An 18770-nucleotide genomic window follows, 5' to 3' on the forward strand; every position below is an offset into this window, starting at 1 on the left:
ACATATCTTGAAGAAAATGTGAGCTTGTGCTACTTTGCTAGGGTATTCTGGGTAGCTATCAAGGAGTTCTGAGTGGTTTCTATAGCACAGGGTGAGGAATTTGTATATATTTTTTAAATCCATTTTATCATCCATCATGTGAAAATCACAAGTGATTGATTGCTTTCTAAAGCACTGGCACGTCTCCTCAGTATGCTGCATGATTTGAGGTATCATTCATGTCTTCAGCACAAGTTATCCACCAAAGTTTAATACTTCGGCTTATGGGTTTGTTTGAACTGTAAATATGAGCAATAGTAATGATGGTGCTTGAAACCAATGATTTCCACAAATGGCACATCAAAATAAAGTGCATGCACTCTGCATGAGGCATCTGCAGGCTTTTTAAAGCAAAACAGCGGTCTTGTTGTCATAGATAATGCAAATATAGAATTCTTTCTTCTTTTCAACAGTAAATGCTTCTGTGCTTTGAAACTTTCAATGTAAACGTTGTAGCACAAGAACAGATTTTGTAAGGAGTGGATAAAAAACAATACATTGCCTAGACCAGTATAGCAACACAAGATGATGTCACACCTTAAAAGTCCAATATTATGCTTTTAAATAAACGTTGCCATCTCTCAGCCGATTACCACGGCAACACAGTTATTCTGGGTGATTTGCTGCATGTACTTTTTATAGATTTAAACCACTCACTTATCGGTTGGAGAACTCTGGAACATCAGAGGCTGTAATTATGTTAAGTGTGAAACTTAAGAAGCACTTTGCAATCTCATTTTCTGAAATAATGTCAGAAGTTATATATATCTCAAAAGTCACAAAACATATATGGAAAGAAACAATGCTTTTAGTATATGTGCATGTTTTATATATTTTGCCATTTTTAATATACATCTATTTAATATACATTTACATTTATTCATTTAGCAGACACTTTTATCCAAAGCGACTTACAGATGAGGATATACAATATCTACATCATAAGATTGCATATATATATTACAATATTAAAATAAAGTGATACATTGATCACAGGGGTGAATTTTTCCAGGTGATTTGTCCCCATCATGAAAAGTATGTAACAAAACATATACATATATGGGTAGTGGATAATAGGAAAGATCCAGAAGCTGAAATTTACTAGAAGTGCTCTAATGTTGAAACTCATTACTTATTTAGGAAGAGAATACACAAACACACACACACACACACACACACACACATTTATGTAGGTATTGACAATAACAGAATTTTCATCTACAGTAAAGAATGTCCTTGGTTTCAGTTGCTTATATTTTCAGCACACAGGTGATCTATTACAAACTCTATACTACCGTCAGACACACACTGTGCTTATCAATGTAAAACAAAGTATTTCCCCCTGATGCTTACCAGCATCTAGACACCATTGAATTTCCCAACAATGGCATTGATCATTTTCCACCGATGGCCTCTGCTGCTTTAATGTGCGATTCACAGCTCAGAAAGTACAGATTTCAGCAAGCCTTGCTGTCAATGGATCAATAAAAACATTTGTTCCCATGTGCAAAGGGAACAGGTCCTTGAGGGGAGTTTTCATCGAATTTGGGAGATTAGAAAGTGATGTGATCAAGACAATCAAACACCCCTTTAAGTATAATTAAAGTATAGTTAGTGCTAAGAGGGACCAATTACACCATCTACCAGAGAATATGGTGTAATAAACAGAGAATCTATCAGTTCAGTCTGCACATGTGGATATACATGTACCTCTGTTCAACGCCTGAACGCTTAAAGCCTATCACTAAGCAATGGCTGCCTAGCTCAACTGTATAATGACTGGACACAAATACATTGGTATAATTACTGTTTACTCGTTTACTCACTCTCGTGTTCTCCCAAACCTATGACTTTAAATTTTTCCCCTAGAGCACAAAAGGAGAAATTTAGAAGAATCTTCACTGGGATCTTTTACATTTAATAAACTTAAATGAGAATGCTGTCAATCTCCTAAAAGTGACAAATGCACAATAAAACTACCATAAAATAAGTCAGTTTGACTTATTCTCACATTGTCAAATTAATCATATAGCATTTGGGATTTGTGAACTTTATTATTTTTAGAGCTTGACAGCATCTCTTCCCATTCACTTTCAGGAGAAAAGAGCAGAAATAACATTCTTAAAATATCAGTTTTATGGATCAGAAAATAGATAACACTTTAGTATAGGTCCAATTTTCATTGTTAACTAGCTGCTTATTAGCATGCCTATTACTAACATATTGGCTTTTTATTAGTACTTATAAAGCACATATTCTGCATGACCATGTTCTACGTCCCTAATCCTACCCTAAACGTAACTACCTTACTAACTATTAATGAGCAGCCAATTAGGAGTTTATTGAGGCAAAATTCATGAATAATGGTTTGTTAATAGTGAGAATTGGACATTAAAACAAAGTGTGACCAGAAAATGATATATTAGGGGATTAGAGCAACATAAGTTATAACAAGACATAAGCATTTACAAGCGAACAAGCACGTCATGTTTGTCTGTTTTGCAACAGCAGAATTATTTAGTTGAATTGAGCTGTTTCACAAAAACTGACCTCTTTGGAGAGGCGTGTGAAAAGATCTCCCCCTCTGAGAAAGTCCAGTATAAGGTACAGCTTTCCTTCTGTCTGAAAGGCTGAGGGGAAAAGCAACAAAGGTGACATTTAAGCAGGATTTTTCGGAAGCACAAGGCAAAAAACCCCAAAGAAAACTGAAATTGTAGTTTGTGCAGTTACGTGCAACCCATAATTGAAATGTTACATTCAAGCTACTGGCTTTTTAATAAACTCATCAGATAATATAAATTAAGGTCACACTTTATTTTAGGGTCCAATTCACACTATTAACTAACCATTAACTATAACTTTTACCTCAATTAACTCCTTATTTGCTGCTTATTAATAGTTTATAAGGTAGTTGTTAAGTTACTGTAAGTGAATTGGGTAGGATTATGGATGTCATGCATTATATATACTTTATAAGCACTAAAAAACAACCAATATGTTAATAATAGACATGCTAATAAGCAACTAGTTATAAGTGTGAGTTGGACCCTATACTAAAGTGTTACCCTGTAAATGCGGCAGAGATACTGTCATACAACTGTAGAATGAAGCATTTCTATGTAGTCACTCCTCAACACTGTCTGTTTGTCACTTCAGTAGAGCACGGGGGGTTCAGAAACTGATGTTCCTGTCTAAATGCTCTTCTTCTGTTGTTTACAGGTCTCCACTTGAGAAAACAACTCACCATAGTGGAGTTTGACAATGAAGGGATGATTCACTTCTGCGAGAATGTCTCGCTCCATTTTCGATCTCACTCTGTCCCGCACTTAAAATACATAGAGACAAAATGAAGAGACTCATTTTTTATGATTACATATAAAATTGTGATTAAATAATAAAAAATAACATATACACTGTCATTCCTTTCACTGACAAAAAACACACTACTCTACAATGAATTGCAAATTGCAGATCAAGAGACTTGCATCCATCTGTATAGTGATTTATGTTAATATTTTCATACAGTTTTAAAGAGCCTAAAAACTATTTAAATATGTTCCCTTGATAAGGGTAAATTCATATTTCAACAATGTGTGTTTTTTTGCATACAGATGACAACATTGTCAAAATGATCACACAGATCCACGAAAAAAATAAAAATAAAATAAATATATATAATATGCATGTGCATTACATTGCATCACAATTTTGGAAAAAAAAAACTAATAGTAATTTTCCTCACTGCAAGTTATGTACCTTACACATTTCTTAGCTGCCTGTCATCATGTAGCTCCCAATTACTTAGTTTGGATATGCAGACGTCTAAATGAGTGTTACATTACAGTGATGACATGAAAACATAACTTCTCATTAAGAAAAGATCAGATATGGATATTTAGACACAAGTACAGAAATTAGATATGCACTTTTTTTTTTCGTTTACATGATTGCAAGATCATCTGTGCCTGATATGATTTATGTTACTGTATGTTATTAGTTAAAAAATTCAGTGTTTAGATGAATGACCTACTCTTAGATTCTGTACATTTTACCATCAACAAATCTACAGTCTTCACCTTTAAGCATGCAGGACTACAGATCTTGGACCAGTCTGACATCAAAAGCAGCATCTGAGATGCTTCATTCACACGAGTGCTTTACACTGAATGGTCTGTGTTATGTAACAGCTGCAGCATTGCTGTGGTCCGACAGTGAAGTGCAAGTCACCAACACTGTTATTTTCATTCACACGTACATGAAGAACTTGCACAACATCATCCGCCGAGAGCAAAGGCTTTGGGATGTAACCATGGTTACATTGAGTGAATAAGTTATGTGGGTTGTGAAATAAACTACCACTCCAGCTTGAGCATTATGAATCATTGTCTTAACTGCGGTTTTGTTTAAATTTGTGTAAAAACAAATGCTTAAGACTTCAGATTTATCTGCTTTGTTTGTTATTAGATGAATTCATGTCTTTGTTCCAGGGAGGCTGCTGTGGATCTGAAGTGTGCAATAATGAAAGACTGTCACTCAGGAGAAATGCCCGTGTGTCTGAGTGGGAACATGTTAAAAAAGTTGATGATTCAGACACTCCTTAGAAATCGGTTAGTGAGCACTCCTAGCAGCTCAGTTATGACTCACAGGTTAGATGTCATGTTGTGGTGAAATAATAACTGCAGGTTTTACATCAGTGCATACTAGGGAAAGATTGACAAATGCAAAGCACGCAAATTTGTAGAGATGAATCATACTGTAATTCAGATCACATAATTTAAGGGCTTAAGGCTCAGTTTTACCTTTTAGTGTTGCTTTTTTCAAGACCTTCATGGCATAGAGTTGTCCTGTATCTGAACCTCTGATTTTTCTCACCAAGAACACCTGTAAAATGAAAGGTAAGGTCAAAACCCCATAATATTCACACTTCTTAGGGCACGTGTCGAACTCTGGTCTTGGAGGGGCACTGTCCTGCAGACTGTAGCTCCAAACACCTGCTAGGACGTTTCTAGTAATCCTTTAGTAATCTAGCAGACCCAAATTAGCTGGATTAGGTGTGTTTAATTAGGTTTGATTAGGTTTAATTAGACAGTTGTCCTCCAAGAGCTGAATTTGACACCCCTGTATAAGGGCCTGTTTACACCTGGTCACTCCATGTATTCTTTTCTGATTGAATAGTTATTAGATCTGATTTATTGGTTCTGTTTACACTTGACCACATAAATATGTCTCCGCAAAACCGATATAAATATGATTTTCAATCCCTCATTATATGCAAAATTAAATGGGGTTCCCGTTAGCAAAAGATCTGCAACACGGACTGCAACAGCCCTTATAGAAATGAACCATGGTTAATTTTCATAAGGGAGGAGAGAGAGTGGCATCAGCACTGGTAAGATAACTTAGTATCATCAGTTTGCTGAAGAGATACTCCGCTGCTCATCTGCAGCAAAGACATCTGGCTATAACATGTCATATAGCTTATAACACACTCTCAACATTTTTTTTTTTTTACATTTTGGGAGGAGAACAATTTAAATATGTGGTTTAAGCAACTGAATTAATTTACATTCGTCCAGTTTTGTCTGGAATGCGTCTCAGATCAACTCTTGACTGGATTTAAATCTCAAAAGCATCTCGGAAGGTATTTACACTTGATCTGTTCATGATCAGATAGCTAATAGATCAGAGAAAACCATTAAGTGACCGGCGTTAAACCGGACCAGATAGCATCTGATCAGTAAAAACACATTTAGTGACCAGATGTAAACAGGCCCTTAGTCAGTGTCCGGGGTCTCTCAAGCTCTAAAAAAGTGGGAAAACAGCATAAAAGATGTCCATAAAACAGTATATATCAGGTCGTCTTAAGCTATATGACAGCTTTACGTATTTTCTGCTCTGAGCTGCCTATGTAGCCCACATTTAAAGGCATTAAAAATGTCAGTGTCTTCCTCACAAAGAGCTATCACATGGCATTTGTACATTTTGTACAATTTTGAACATGCCTGACATCTTTTGTGTTTCAAAGGAAAAAGGCACAAAAAAGTGGAGTAATTAAACCGCCTACACAAGCATCTAAGGCAACATCCTTACTGACATGAACATGAGTGATTAAATTGAATTATTCTAAATGGGAAGTAACTCATACAAATAGCAAAGAAGACTCAATTCACAGTTGAGCATGTTAGCATGTTGCTAAGCTAACAACACAGTACTCTATTAAACAAAATACACAGTACACATAAGCACAGTGTAAAAGACTAACACTGTTTCAATATTAAGTGAATTCAAATTATATTTATAATCAACAAGTCTTTTGCTTTGTCTGTTTTATTAAGATAATTGCATTGTATTCTGGGATTGATTCTGGGATTTGACCTGATAAAAATAAATGTGACGCTTTCTTAAAATCTCTCCAAAAGGTATGTCTGATTACGCAGCTTAACTAAACGGCCTTGGTGTTGATCTTATTAGGTTTAAAACTTGTTTGGTTTTAGAATAGCTAGGCAGTTATTTTTTCATTTTGGGACACAGGACAACAACTGATCCTGACTTTCTCAAGTTCAACTGAAGGGTTTATAAGGACGCCAAAAATGGTTATACATCGATTAACTCCACATGCATTAACAAAATTACATCCAAACGGCAAATCTAATTTTAGTTATCGATGACTCTGCTTTACAGTAGCATACAGAGAATAAGTCAAATGCAGCATTTTCAAAGCTCACCTTTCCGTAGGAGCCCTGACCCAACACCTTGAGCAGCTCGAACTGTGACGGGTCGGCCTTCTCAAAGCCCTCTTTCACATGATGGCTGATATCAAACTCCTTTAAGATGCTGTCATCCTGCAAAGGCAACAGATGGCACGGCTCAGAGGGAAATAAACAAAAGCTTCTGCCATAAAGCAGTGTGTTTAAGCATATTTGGCGATTCGACGCCAGCTGGCATTATGGATAACAGTAGTAAACAGGTCAAGGAAAAGGCTTCAGATGGTGTGATCATGAGTGTATGTATTCCAATGATATTTCCATAGGTGCTTTTTCACAGAGCAAAGGACAAACACAAAACTTGCAATATATTTTGACTAATTTGATAATGCTTTAAACTACATACAAATGTAGAGCACAGTGACATACACTGTAAAAGATGCAGGCTTTATGTACACAGACTGCAGTTGCATAGAGTAGAAGTTATTCTTCACTCTGAAAGTCTTATATTTGATGACATGATATCGGTAGATTACCACTTTTACAGTGTACAAGCAGCCTTAAATATCATGCTTAAGTTCAGGTTTATTTTTAGTATAAAAGTAATTAGCAGGCTTGTGATTTATCCAGTGTGATTTACAGTATAATTATAGTGACAGGCTACCTGGCACAATCTGAGGTCAAGCACACACACACACACACACACACACACACACACGTTTGTTTTTGTGAAAAGTGGGGACATCCCATAGGCGTAATGGTTTTTATACTGTACAAACTGTATATTCTATGGCCCTTCACCAACCCTACCCCTAACCCTAACCCTCACAGGAAACTGCATTTTTACTTTCTCAAAAAAACTCATTCTGTATGATTTATAAGCGTTTTGAAAAATGGGGACATGGGTTATGTTCTTATAAGTCACCCTATCCTTGTAATACCTGTGTCATACCCATGTCATTATACAGAGTTGTGTCCTGATATGACACAAAAACATGCCAACACACACACGCGCGCACACATGTACTGTACACAGTCTAAATGATCATTAAAATGTATTTTGTTTGAATAAATGTTGAGGAGCTCATGCTGTAGATTAAACTATGTCCCAGTCCTCCTTGACAAAAATTTACATGTATTACATTCTAGGTTTTTTGTTTTTCATATTATTTATATACATTAGGGTTTTGTCATATTTTGTTAAATTAATTTTTATTGCATTAAGTTTAATGAGTGTTACCATGATTTTTTATGAAATATATGTTTTAGTGCAAATTTTACTTCAATCTGTAAAATTTTAAATGTTGCTGCTATTTATTTATTTATTTTATTTTTTTTATGGTAAAGTTCTGGCAACCACAGTTGCTGTTTTCACATAAATTAGCCTAAATATTTATTGAATTTGACCACTTTACGGGCACATTTTATTGAAAATGACAGAAATCTCCTAATTATTTCTCTGTCTGAGCAAGTAACAGTAACCAAGGAGCTTAGTGAAAGAGTTTAATGCAGTCATCTCTCTTGGGTTCTGCCAGGTGAGGGTGGGCGCCTGCAGAGGGGACAGTTTGGACTGCCACACTGCAGAAATGTGCCTGTGAACTCAAACGCTGAGCACAGCTGAATGATGCACCATCCTGGGACTGACACACTTCAGAGACACAGCTTAAACCGGCTTATGGCACGCCATGCAAACAAATAAATAAATGCACAGCTGCATTGCATAACCAAAGTCCAGTCCAGGCCTCTCCTGTGACGTGATGATGAGTAACCTGAGGATATACAAGCTTCAGTCTCAGCACTGGGGCCTGATTAACATTTCTGACAGCTCCTGTAGAGCTACGCACATAAAAGCCAAGCCAAGCAAAAGAGCTCATTGTGACCGTCAGCAGAATACATGATTTCAATTGTAAACTCTTGTTTGGTGATAATCAGTGTTAGATAATCAAAATGTAATGAATTACTATTACTAAATACATCATCAGTATTGTATTACTTTACTAATTACACTGTCTGAACAGTAACTTGGTTAATAAGTAACTTAATTATTCAAATTGCTAATTAGGCTACATCTTAAAATCCCTGTAAATCTATAAAATATATATAAGGTGACCTTCTTTTTAACAAATAGAAATACTCTGAATAACAAGACGGCTTAAGAAAAGTTAAACAATACATTTCAGTTTGGCAGGATGTTCCGGAAAAGCCCAACTAGTATAATCCGTACAGGTTTATGTAAAAAAATAACCTGTTAACTGTTAATGTATGTAAGAATAAATTCACTTATCTTCTCTGCTGAATAAAGCCATGTCAGATAGTGCTGTTCTTCTGAAGTAAATAGCTCATATCAAAAATTATGAAAATTAGACAAATATATATATATATTTTTTTTTTTTTTGCATGCTAGTGACTGCATATAATGAGCTCAGATACGAGAAAGACTACATCTCACTTTAGTTTCATATGGGTATGTCTCTGTGTCAAATATTCGCTGAGCTTGTGATGTGTAGAAAGTTGCTCACTGAGACGGAAGAAAGTGCATAATGTTTGTTTTGCAAAAGCACACTGTTTTGTTATTATTGTCAGTGTACACAAATAAAAACAGTCCCTTTTAGATTCAATTGATTTAAGTCTTTTAGTCTGTATCTGAGTATTTAAGGTTTCTCTGTGAATAAGGAAAAACTGAAAGTGAAAGCGCAGGCGTGCAAAGGGTTAAAGACACTGCATTCAATTTGATCTTTAAACAGTAAATTTAGATTTCAAGTTCAGTTTTTTATTTTAGAACTGTTGGAATGATTAACTCTATGTAACGCAAGTAAAGGTGCTGCTCATATAATTACAATATCTTCAAAAAGTGGATTTATTTCACTAATTCCATTCAAAAAGTGAAACTTGTATATTCATTCATTACACATAGACTGATATTATTTAAAATATTTATTTTAATTTTGATGATTATAACTGACAAATAAGGAAAATCCCAAATTCAGTATCTCAAAAAATTAAAATATTACTTAAGACCAATACAAAGAAAGGATTTTTAGAAATCTTGGCCAACTGAAAAGTATGAACATGAAAAGTATGAGCATGTACAGCACTCAATACTTAGTTGGGGCTTCTTTTGCTTGAATTACTGCAGCAATGCGGTGTGGCATGGAGTCGATCAGTCTTTGGCACTGCTCAGGTGTTATGAGAGCCCAGGTTGCTCTGATAGTGGCCTTCAGCTCTTCTGCATTGTTGGGTCTGGCATATCAAATCTTCTTTTTCACAATACCCCAAAGATATTCTATGGGGTTAAGGTCAGGCGAGTTTGCTGGCCAATTAAGAGCAGGGATACCATGGTCCTTAAACCAGGTGCTGGAAGCTTTTGGCACTGTGGGCAGGTGCCAAGTCCTGTTGGAAAGTTAAATCTACATCTCCATAAAGTTGGTCAGCAGCAGGAAGCATGAATTGCTCTAAAACTTCCTGGTATATTGCTGCGTTGACCTTGGACCTCAGAAAAAGCAGTGGACCAACACCAGCAGATGACATGGCACCCCAAACCATCACTGACTGTGGAAACTTTACACTGGACCTCAAGCAACGTGGATTGTGTTCCTCTCCTCTCTTCCTCCAGACTCTGGGACCCTGATATCTAAAGTAAATTTACTATAATCAGAGAACATAACTTTGGACCACTCCAAAGAAGTCCAGTCCTTTTTGAAGCGAAATGCTTCTGGCGCTGTCTGTTGTTCAAGAGTGGCTTGACAAAAGGAATGCAAAGCTGAAACCCGTGTCTTGCATACGTCTGTGTGTAGTGATTCTTGAAGCACTGACTCCAGCTGCAGTCCACTCTGTGAATCTCCCCCACATTTTTGAATGGGTTCTGTTTCACAATCCTCTCCAGGGTGTGGTTATCCCCATTGCTTGTACACTTTTTTCTACCACATTTTTTCCTTACCTACATCTCTCTATTAATGTGCTTGGACACAGAGCTCTGTGAACAATGTTTTGAGTTAATTAGCTGATTAGAGTGTGGCACCAGGTGTCTTCAATATTGAACCTTTACACAATATTCAAATTTTCTGAGATACTGAATTTGGGATTTTCCTCAGTTGTCAGTTATAATCATCAAAATTAAAAGAAATAAACATTTGAAATATATCAGTCTGTGTGTAATGAATGAATATAATATAAACGTTTCACTTTTAGAATGGAATTAGTGAAATAAATCAACTTTTTACACAATATACTAGACAGCAATTTGTCTTTTGAAAATCATATTTCCAATGTTACAAAAACTGCATTCTTCCATCTTAGAAACATTGCCAAGCTACGAAACATGTTATCTGTTTCTGATGCAGAAAAGCTAGTTCATGCATTCATGACCTCTAGACTGGACTATTGTAATGCACTTCTAGGTGGTTGTCCTGCTTCTTCAATAAACAAGCTACATGTCGTCCAAAATGCAGCAGCTAGAGTCCTTATGAGGTCAAGAAAATATGATCATATTACCCCAATTTTACAGTCTCTGCACTGGCTACCTATTAAGTTCCGTATCAGTTACAAATTATCATTACTTACCTATAAGGCCCTAAATGGTTTAGCTCCAGCATACCTAACTAGCCTTCTACCACGCTACAACCCATCACGCACCCTAAGGTCACAAAACGCTGGACTTTTGGTCGTTCCTAGGATAGCAAAGTCCACTAAAGGAGGTAGAGCTTTCTCACATTTGGCTCCCAAACTCTGGAATAGCCTTCCTGATAATGTTCGGGGTTCAGACACACTCTCTCTGTTTAAATCTAGATTAAAAACACATCTCTTTCGCCAAGCATTCGAATAATGTATCTTTTTAATTGTGAGTGTAGTTGCATCTGTTCAAAGTTGCATTTTTATTCATTAGCTTGGGTTAAACTAATTTTACTTTGTTGGATCAGCAGCTATGCTAATGATGTCTGTATTTTGTTTCTATGTTTCGCCACAGGATTTACATCCCGTGGTAACTAGGATTTAAACAAGCTCCAGTCTGGATCCAGAACACCTGAGAAGAGATGATGCTGACCCTCAGAGGACCTCAGATGATGCTAACCTTGAATCAACAAACAGAACTAACAATTATTGCTAAATGTGTGACTGAATCATATAATAACTTAATAATATTGATAGTTCATCGTCTAGCTGACTACGTCTTGTATTATTATTATTATTATTTCTAAAATCCTGTCAAATGTGCACAAACTACTAGCTACTACTAAATATTGTAGAAACATAATTTTCTGTAAAGTTGCTTTGTAACGATTTATTTTGTAAAAAGCGCTATACAAATAAACTTGAATTGAATTGAATTGAATTTTTGATGCCAGCACCTGTACTTTGTAAGTAACTGTAATTAAATTTCCTAAAATTGAGCAGTAATCCCTTACTTTACTTTATCAGTGGATAAGTAATTTATGTACAGTTACTTAGTAATGCGTTACAACCAACAATGGTGATAATTTAACTTCAAGAGAAATAAACTCATCTTGAGAAATATCTATATGACAGCTAGCCCTAGCCTCGCCTTTATATATTTAAATAACTTGTATATGCTGAATTTAGTTTAAGTGAAAGGAAATGATCAAAGATTGATTTAGAATTTGTCACTTCTAAAGAAAAATAAATAAATAAAACTTCCACTTGTCAACAGACCAACCAGGCTTTTCAATTTAGTTTTCAATTTAGGATTCGGCCTGAGTGGTTCCATTTTCAGACTCATCTCACAAAATACTTTCCTTTTGATTGCCTAAAAACTGTACTACTGCAATAATAAGCAAACAGATACTAGATTTATTTCATTTTGCTCACCTAACTGAGGTTTAATACAAGCCCATTGTGAACTGTGTGACATTATACGCACACTCCTCACATGAAATCTGTTTCGAATGAAAGACACCATAATTATGCAGCCTTCTAAAATAACTGCTTTTGGCCAAATTCGAAAATAAAAGTTTTTTTTTTTATTATTTCTTTAATTATTTCGTTACATGAAACTGGATGTAAATCCAGTCAACTTAATATCTAATGTTTATATTGTACTTACTTTTTCAATCAAAAAATTAAATGTTTACGATCACCTAAGAAGCCATTGGCCATATTACGAAACAAAAATATTGGTGCCAAATTAAAAGTGCCATTTTTTATTATTATTTAAACACTTTAACATTTCAGTCATAGTGTCATGTGTTTATGTCTCCCCTCCTTTTGCAGCATCATCATTTTAATAAAACATTTAGATGTCCTGGGAACAGAAGGTTCACTTAAAGTGGAAAATTAATTACTTTTTCAGCATGAAAACGATAGTCATAAAGAATTGTTTAATACACACGATGTGTGCCAATATCCTGGATCATAACTTTGTCAGCACCTCTTGGCCACTGAGTTTGGGCTCCTCCAGCTTGAGTGCATCCTAAATGTTGTCATATTGTATTGCACACATCCAGTCTGTTTGTCTTCATTAGTAACATGCAGTTATATAGGAGGTGTGAATTATACCGTTAGCTCCATGAGTTTTTTCTTATCATGTAGACAACAGGTTAAGTAAAGCTATGAATATGCAATATAGTGCATATATTTAGCAAATGGTTTTCTTTATAGTTATTTCTTCAAGCTGACTGATAAGTTTATGGATGTTGAATGATCCCACAGTTTGAAACACCAACTAAGCGATTACATGAGACATTTCAGTAGGTTGTACTGTATCTTATAATATACCTATTGATGTCCATTTATGTTTATTCCGTACTATAGTAGTAAAAAGAAAGATATTATGGGTTCATGTGCCGCTTGAACTGAGGTGCTAAAGCAAATGCTCATGTCACATTAAAAAGTGCCAAAATGGAATTTATTGTATTGTAGCTTTAATTTTAAAGCTGATACTTTGTTTATTAAAATGTAACAGAGCACAAAGCTTACTGAAATTATTACTGTATACAGCTTGTTTGCTACAAATAATATGGTTCACACATTAACAGAACACAGTATTTCAGTGTGATTATTGATTTATGTTCACAATAATTCAAATTTGATCAATTCAAGTCAAAATAAAAACTGTGCACTGCAGTCATTTTTTCTTTGGCACAGCACAAATTGAAGGGCCTAAAACTCCCTTTACTGTTGTCAAATTCTGTAACGCATGGCCTATTGTCTTATTGCAACAAATATATTTTCACATAATCTTGGATATATTTTACACACTTCTACAAAATAAGGTTAAAACATCAAGGAACTCCTATTTTAGTTCAATTTCACTTCAAAATTAAATCGTCATGGCATTGTTTTCAGTCAACACATTGCTGTAAAATCTTTGCATTCAAACAGATTAGAGATTTTACTGTTGAAAAAGTGTTCTATTATTTCACGTTATATGTATAATAGAATTCCCAGCAGTTCTTGGAATGTACAGATTTTTCAGAAGGTAAATGTTGGTGTGCTGAAGTAACTACTCAAGACAAGTGCATGTGTCATAATGAAATCTATAATATCTTTGCAAATCTGACACGTGACAACTTGGACAGCATTACATAACCTGATATGGATAGAAATTAATGCCTAGACTTAGATTAGCTTGGATTTAACTTCAGCTCTTGCATAAGTAGATTAGCTATATTATGAATTGTTAATAAACTTAACATGCATCAAATTATAGATAAAGCTACATGTAACCCTGAATACTGAATGATGAGAGCAGAATTACGATGGATCGACGCGTCTCCAGTCCATCAGTTAACGTCTTGTGAAGTAAAAAAGCTTTCTAATTAGCAAGGCTTGTTTGTAAAAACAGATCCATCTAGACGTTTTTATAGCTAAAATATGAGTTCACTATCCATAACATTGCTTTCTCTAGTGAAAAAGTCGTTTAGTCTGAACCAGGAGAGAAATATGCAAAGATCAAGCACTTTTTACAGCCAAAAAGCGAGTTTGCTTTTTTTTTTTTCTTACATCAAATTCTCCAGACAGAGTAGTGTGACTCGTCAGGTTTTTATGCAACTAAATTAACCTAGACCTACAAACAGTCAAGTAAATTGCCCACATATTTTTATTCTCACCCCTAAAACAAACTTTAAGCCAGTGAATCCATGAGAATCGTTTTTAATCTACAGGAGACAGGCGTTTATGGAATAATCTACAATTCCTCACAGTTCCCTTAGGTACTGTAGCATAAACAAAGCAATATTTTTGCATAAAACAAACAATGTTGTTCTGTTATGATAATAACATCTGTGTTTACAGAATTGAAGAAATGCAGACATGAAAAAAATAAATAAAATAAGATGAAAATATAAAGGTCACCGATGATTATGCATCTTTTTACAAAGGAGAGTTTTGTTTTTTCTTTCCTTGTTGTTGTAATACACAGATATATCGGCCGGATAAAAATGAGTACAGTACTTACTTCTTTCTTTGAAGTTAATTATGTTCTTGATACAAGGTAGCTATTGCCATATATGCCTTTTAAAGAAGCAAGATTTTATTCATCCTTTTTTTGTAAAGGAAGCCATGCTTACATACAATACATAACATTTCCAATGCGTTTTTAGAGTAGCTGTTTTCAATTTATGAGTATGTTAAAGGAATAGTTCACCCCAAAAATAAAAATTAGCTGAAAATGTACTCATCCAAGTTGTAGATTTGGAGAAATGTAGAATTACATCAATTGCTCGGCCAGTTGTTTGCTATTACATCACAGACTGACATCATAAACTGATCTATTTGTCTTGCATTGTGCAATGTTGATTACTGTACTCACATTTAATTAAACCTGTCTTCTTATCACTGTTGATTGCTTTTGCCAAACCCGATGACTTCAAAGCTATAAGCTTAGTGATGCTGGGCCTGTGTTTGCACTAACTAAATTACTCCAGCCATTTCATTTCACGGGCTGTGTTATATGCTGACTATAATTATCACTGGTGTTTAAATATGATCTCCTCTCTTCAGGGTTCTGTCTCTATCTGCATTAAAGGTTATCAAGACCTTCTCAAAACACTGAGAATGAGCATCTAAACTTATTATGCTCAGAATTACTGACATTTCAATCCTAGAGTTAATGCATGAATTTAATAAGATGGTAGAAAATACCTTTTGTACACAGTGGGACTTTATTATAGCCCAAATGATGAATTAAGGGCATTATTATTATGTACATTTATAACACTGTACTTTTTTAAATTATATTACCTTCAAATTAGAATATACCTGCATCAAATTACAAACTAGTCGCTACAACTGCTGTGAGGGTGTTTCTAATACAGTGGCTGGAAGTGACAGTAAATTTGTTCTCTCTTAAAGAAACATACTTTTGGACAGATTTTTGATTTTTCATGAACATTAAAAGAAATATTGAAATACAGTGCATACAGGTGAGAGTCCAATATCTTAGATATTCCAATTCAGTATGCCATTGAAAGACATTTGAGAAATAATGAGTTGCTTCAATTACTGTGTGGAATTAATTAAACACTGTGGAATATTTATAACTGCAATAGTGAAATACTAAGAAAACATAATTGTGGGGAAGGGATGTGCTTGATTTGGAATATGCAGATCTCCATGCTTGAAGCACACATCTTTTCAGAATAAAAATAATCCAGAGTATGGATCTTAATGACAATACAGGGTACAGTGCATGCAGTGCTTTGCTAATCTAAAACTGAGCAGCATGTGGATTTCCAATATTTCAATACTGTTTTGGCAATTGAACATCCCATGACTCATCATTTCATGTCAAGAGTTTTGTCAGGTTCAGTGATGCATGGAGCTTTAACACATCAGAAATGTCTGACAACAGTGACAACATTTAGCTGCTTAACAGTGAAAAAGAAAGCTTTTCTATTTAAATATTTCAGAGATGATAAATAAACAAGACATAATGTATTCCATAAAGAAACAAAAACTAACAAGTACTAAAATTCTAAATCAGTGAGCACACACACAAACACACTCACACACACACACACACGCACACACACACACACACACACACACACACACACACACACACACACACACACACACACACTCATCAGTTTAGTGTACAGGTATCAGAGACAACAGACATAAAAGTTGGGTTCATTTCATTATCCATTGGACATCAGGGCAAGGGCAAAGATGCTTCATAGATTGCAACTCTTCTGAGGCTTTAACTATTAATACTGAGAGACAGGTATGTTAGCTTTGATCATTGTTGCCAGCAGACATTGGACTGTTCGGCAAAAACAACACAGGAAGAGTCCACAGCTGTTAGAAATCCAACCAGGACATGCTGTTGTCTACTGCTTCTGATGAGAATCATATTGCAGTTGTTCTAAAATTGTATAATAATCAAAAAATAATAATAATAATCTTGAGCCTAATTATACTTAAAAAATAAATAAATATATAAATAAATAAAATATACCAAGGGAAATGTTCCACAAAATTCCACAGTAAATACTGGATGATGTGGCTGGCATTACTTTACCATACAAATTGATAAAAGCTCAATTGAAAATCATTTGATGAGTATATTTTAAAGATCCTAACTGTAAAATAAGTTATATAGTGTTAATTAATTAATTAATTAATTAATAATAATAATAATAATAAAACTCTACAGCACTTGTTAGAAATAATAAAATAATTCATATTGAGTGTATAATTTTGCCCACACAGAGACAAAAAACACCATCAGAGTTATACAAATAACTCTGATAATAATAATAATAATAATAATAATAATAATAATAATAATAATAATAATAATAATAATAATAATAACATGCCGCTTTATCTGTAAATTTAGGTGACAAATAATATGTTTACCTATAAATATATTTTAACAATATTTTAGGCTTTCTACAATATTGTAAAATAAAATTACATGCTTGTTTTGGAGTAGGATTTTCACTGTTTACATTTTCGTTTTTTCGTTTTTTTCTTTTCTTTTTTTTTTTTTTTTTTTTTTTTACAAATTAAACTACTTTCAGCTTTGTTGTTTGTTTCCTGCTGCAATTAATCCAATATGTTATATGCAGGGTGTTAAGGTACACAATATACAAAAGGAAACAACATATACAGCATGAACTGCAATGGGATCTTTTAAATTCTTAGCGGATCCTTCTGGATGTTTTCCAAATTATTACATTCCTGTAGCCCATGCTTTTCTGACAAGTTCAGGCTATTTCAAATCAAAGCCTATGAGAAATCTAATTGAAAACTCAATGCATGGTTCATATATATATATATATATATATATATATATATATATATATATATATATATATATATATATATATATATATATATATATAAATCTGAGCAACAACACTGAAATATTTGCCGTCGCGTTTTCACAATTCGCGCTTCAACACAACTACACAGCAAATCAGATTTCGATATGGTTTACAGGCACTCCACACCTTTAATACAAGAAATAAGACACACAGGTTGGCATGCGAAACAAATGAAGTGATACCCACCTCTAGTTTGCATAGACTCGAGCTTTTGGATCGCGACTTTCTCCGCAGGTACACGGAAAACCATCTTCGCACCGTAAATTTGCGCATGTTCGTATCCATTGTCCCGGCTCGCCTGCTACTATCCTCAAATGACAATGTATCTGTCCAGCGTTTAAATCCAGATCAGCACAACAGTGGGGATTTACAGTCGCCTCCCCTCCACTAATCCATAATGCTCACTTATGAGGGGAGGAGGCCATCCAGAGCCAAACCTGTTCCGGACGCTGACCCGTCCCACTCGCGCGCGCTCGTGGGCTTCGGTTGTGGCACGGCAGAGATGTCGGGAGCTGTCCTCCTCAGAACCACCTTCACACACACACATGCTGTGCTGAAGATCCCTCCCCAATCACTGAACTCCTTAAAGCTGAAGGCTGGCTGTTATTTATTATTTATTTATTTCGGATGTTAAATTAATTTGTTTTATCCCAACTAAATATTCTATAAGAAAGCCATTCACATGTTAATGCCCCTGGAAAAATAAATAACAAATTGCTGAGGCTGTATGGTGCCATCA

At 34.9% G+C, this 18770-nt stretch overlaps 1 protein-coding gene across 1 annotated transcript in view; it reads right to left on the bottom strand.

The window, feature by feature from the left end:
- Positions 1-18548, bottom strand: part of LOC128026671 (ribosomal protein S6 kinase alpha-2-like) — a 41871-nt gene extending 23323 nt beyond the window's left edge. Inside the window, exons 1-5 of the mRNA XM_052613922.1 lie at positions 18218-18548; positions 6765-6881; positions 4839-4920; positions 3284-3364; positions 2590-2669 (exon numbers count right to left, since the gene is read on the bottom strand). Coding sequence (XP_052469882.1) covers positions 2590-2669; positions 3284-3364; positions 4839-4920; positions 6765-6881; positions 18218-18316 — 459 coding nt within the window. The 5' untranslated portion in view covers positions 18317-18548. The remainder of the gene's footprint in view (positions 1-2589; positions 2670-3283; positions 3365-4838; positions 4921-6764; positions 6882-18217) is intronic.
- Between the last annotated feature and the right edge of the window lie 222 nt (positions 18549-18770).

This window comes from Carassius gibelio, chromosome A13 (genome assembly GCF_023724105.1).
Source record: "Carassius gibelio isolate Cgi1373 ecotype wild population from Czech Republic chromosome A13, carGib1.2-hapl.c, whole genome shotgun sequence".
In the NCBI taxonomy this organism is placed as follows: domain Eukaryota; kingdom Metazoa; phylum Chordata; class Actinopteri; order Cypriniformes; family Cyprinidae; genus Carassius; species Carassius gibelio.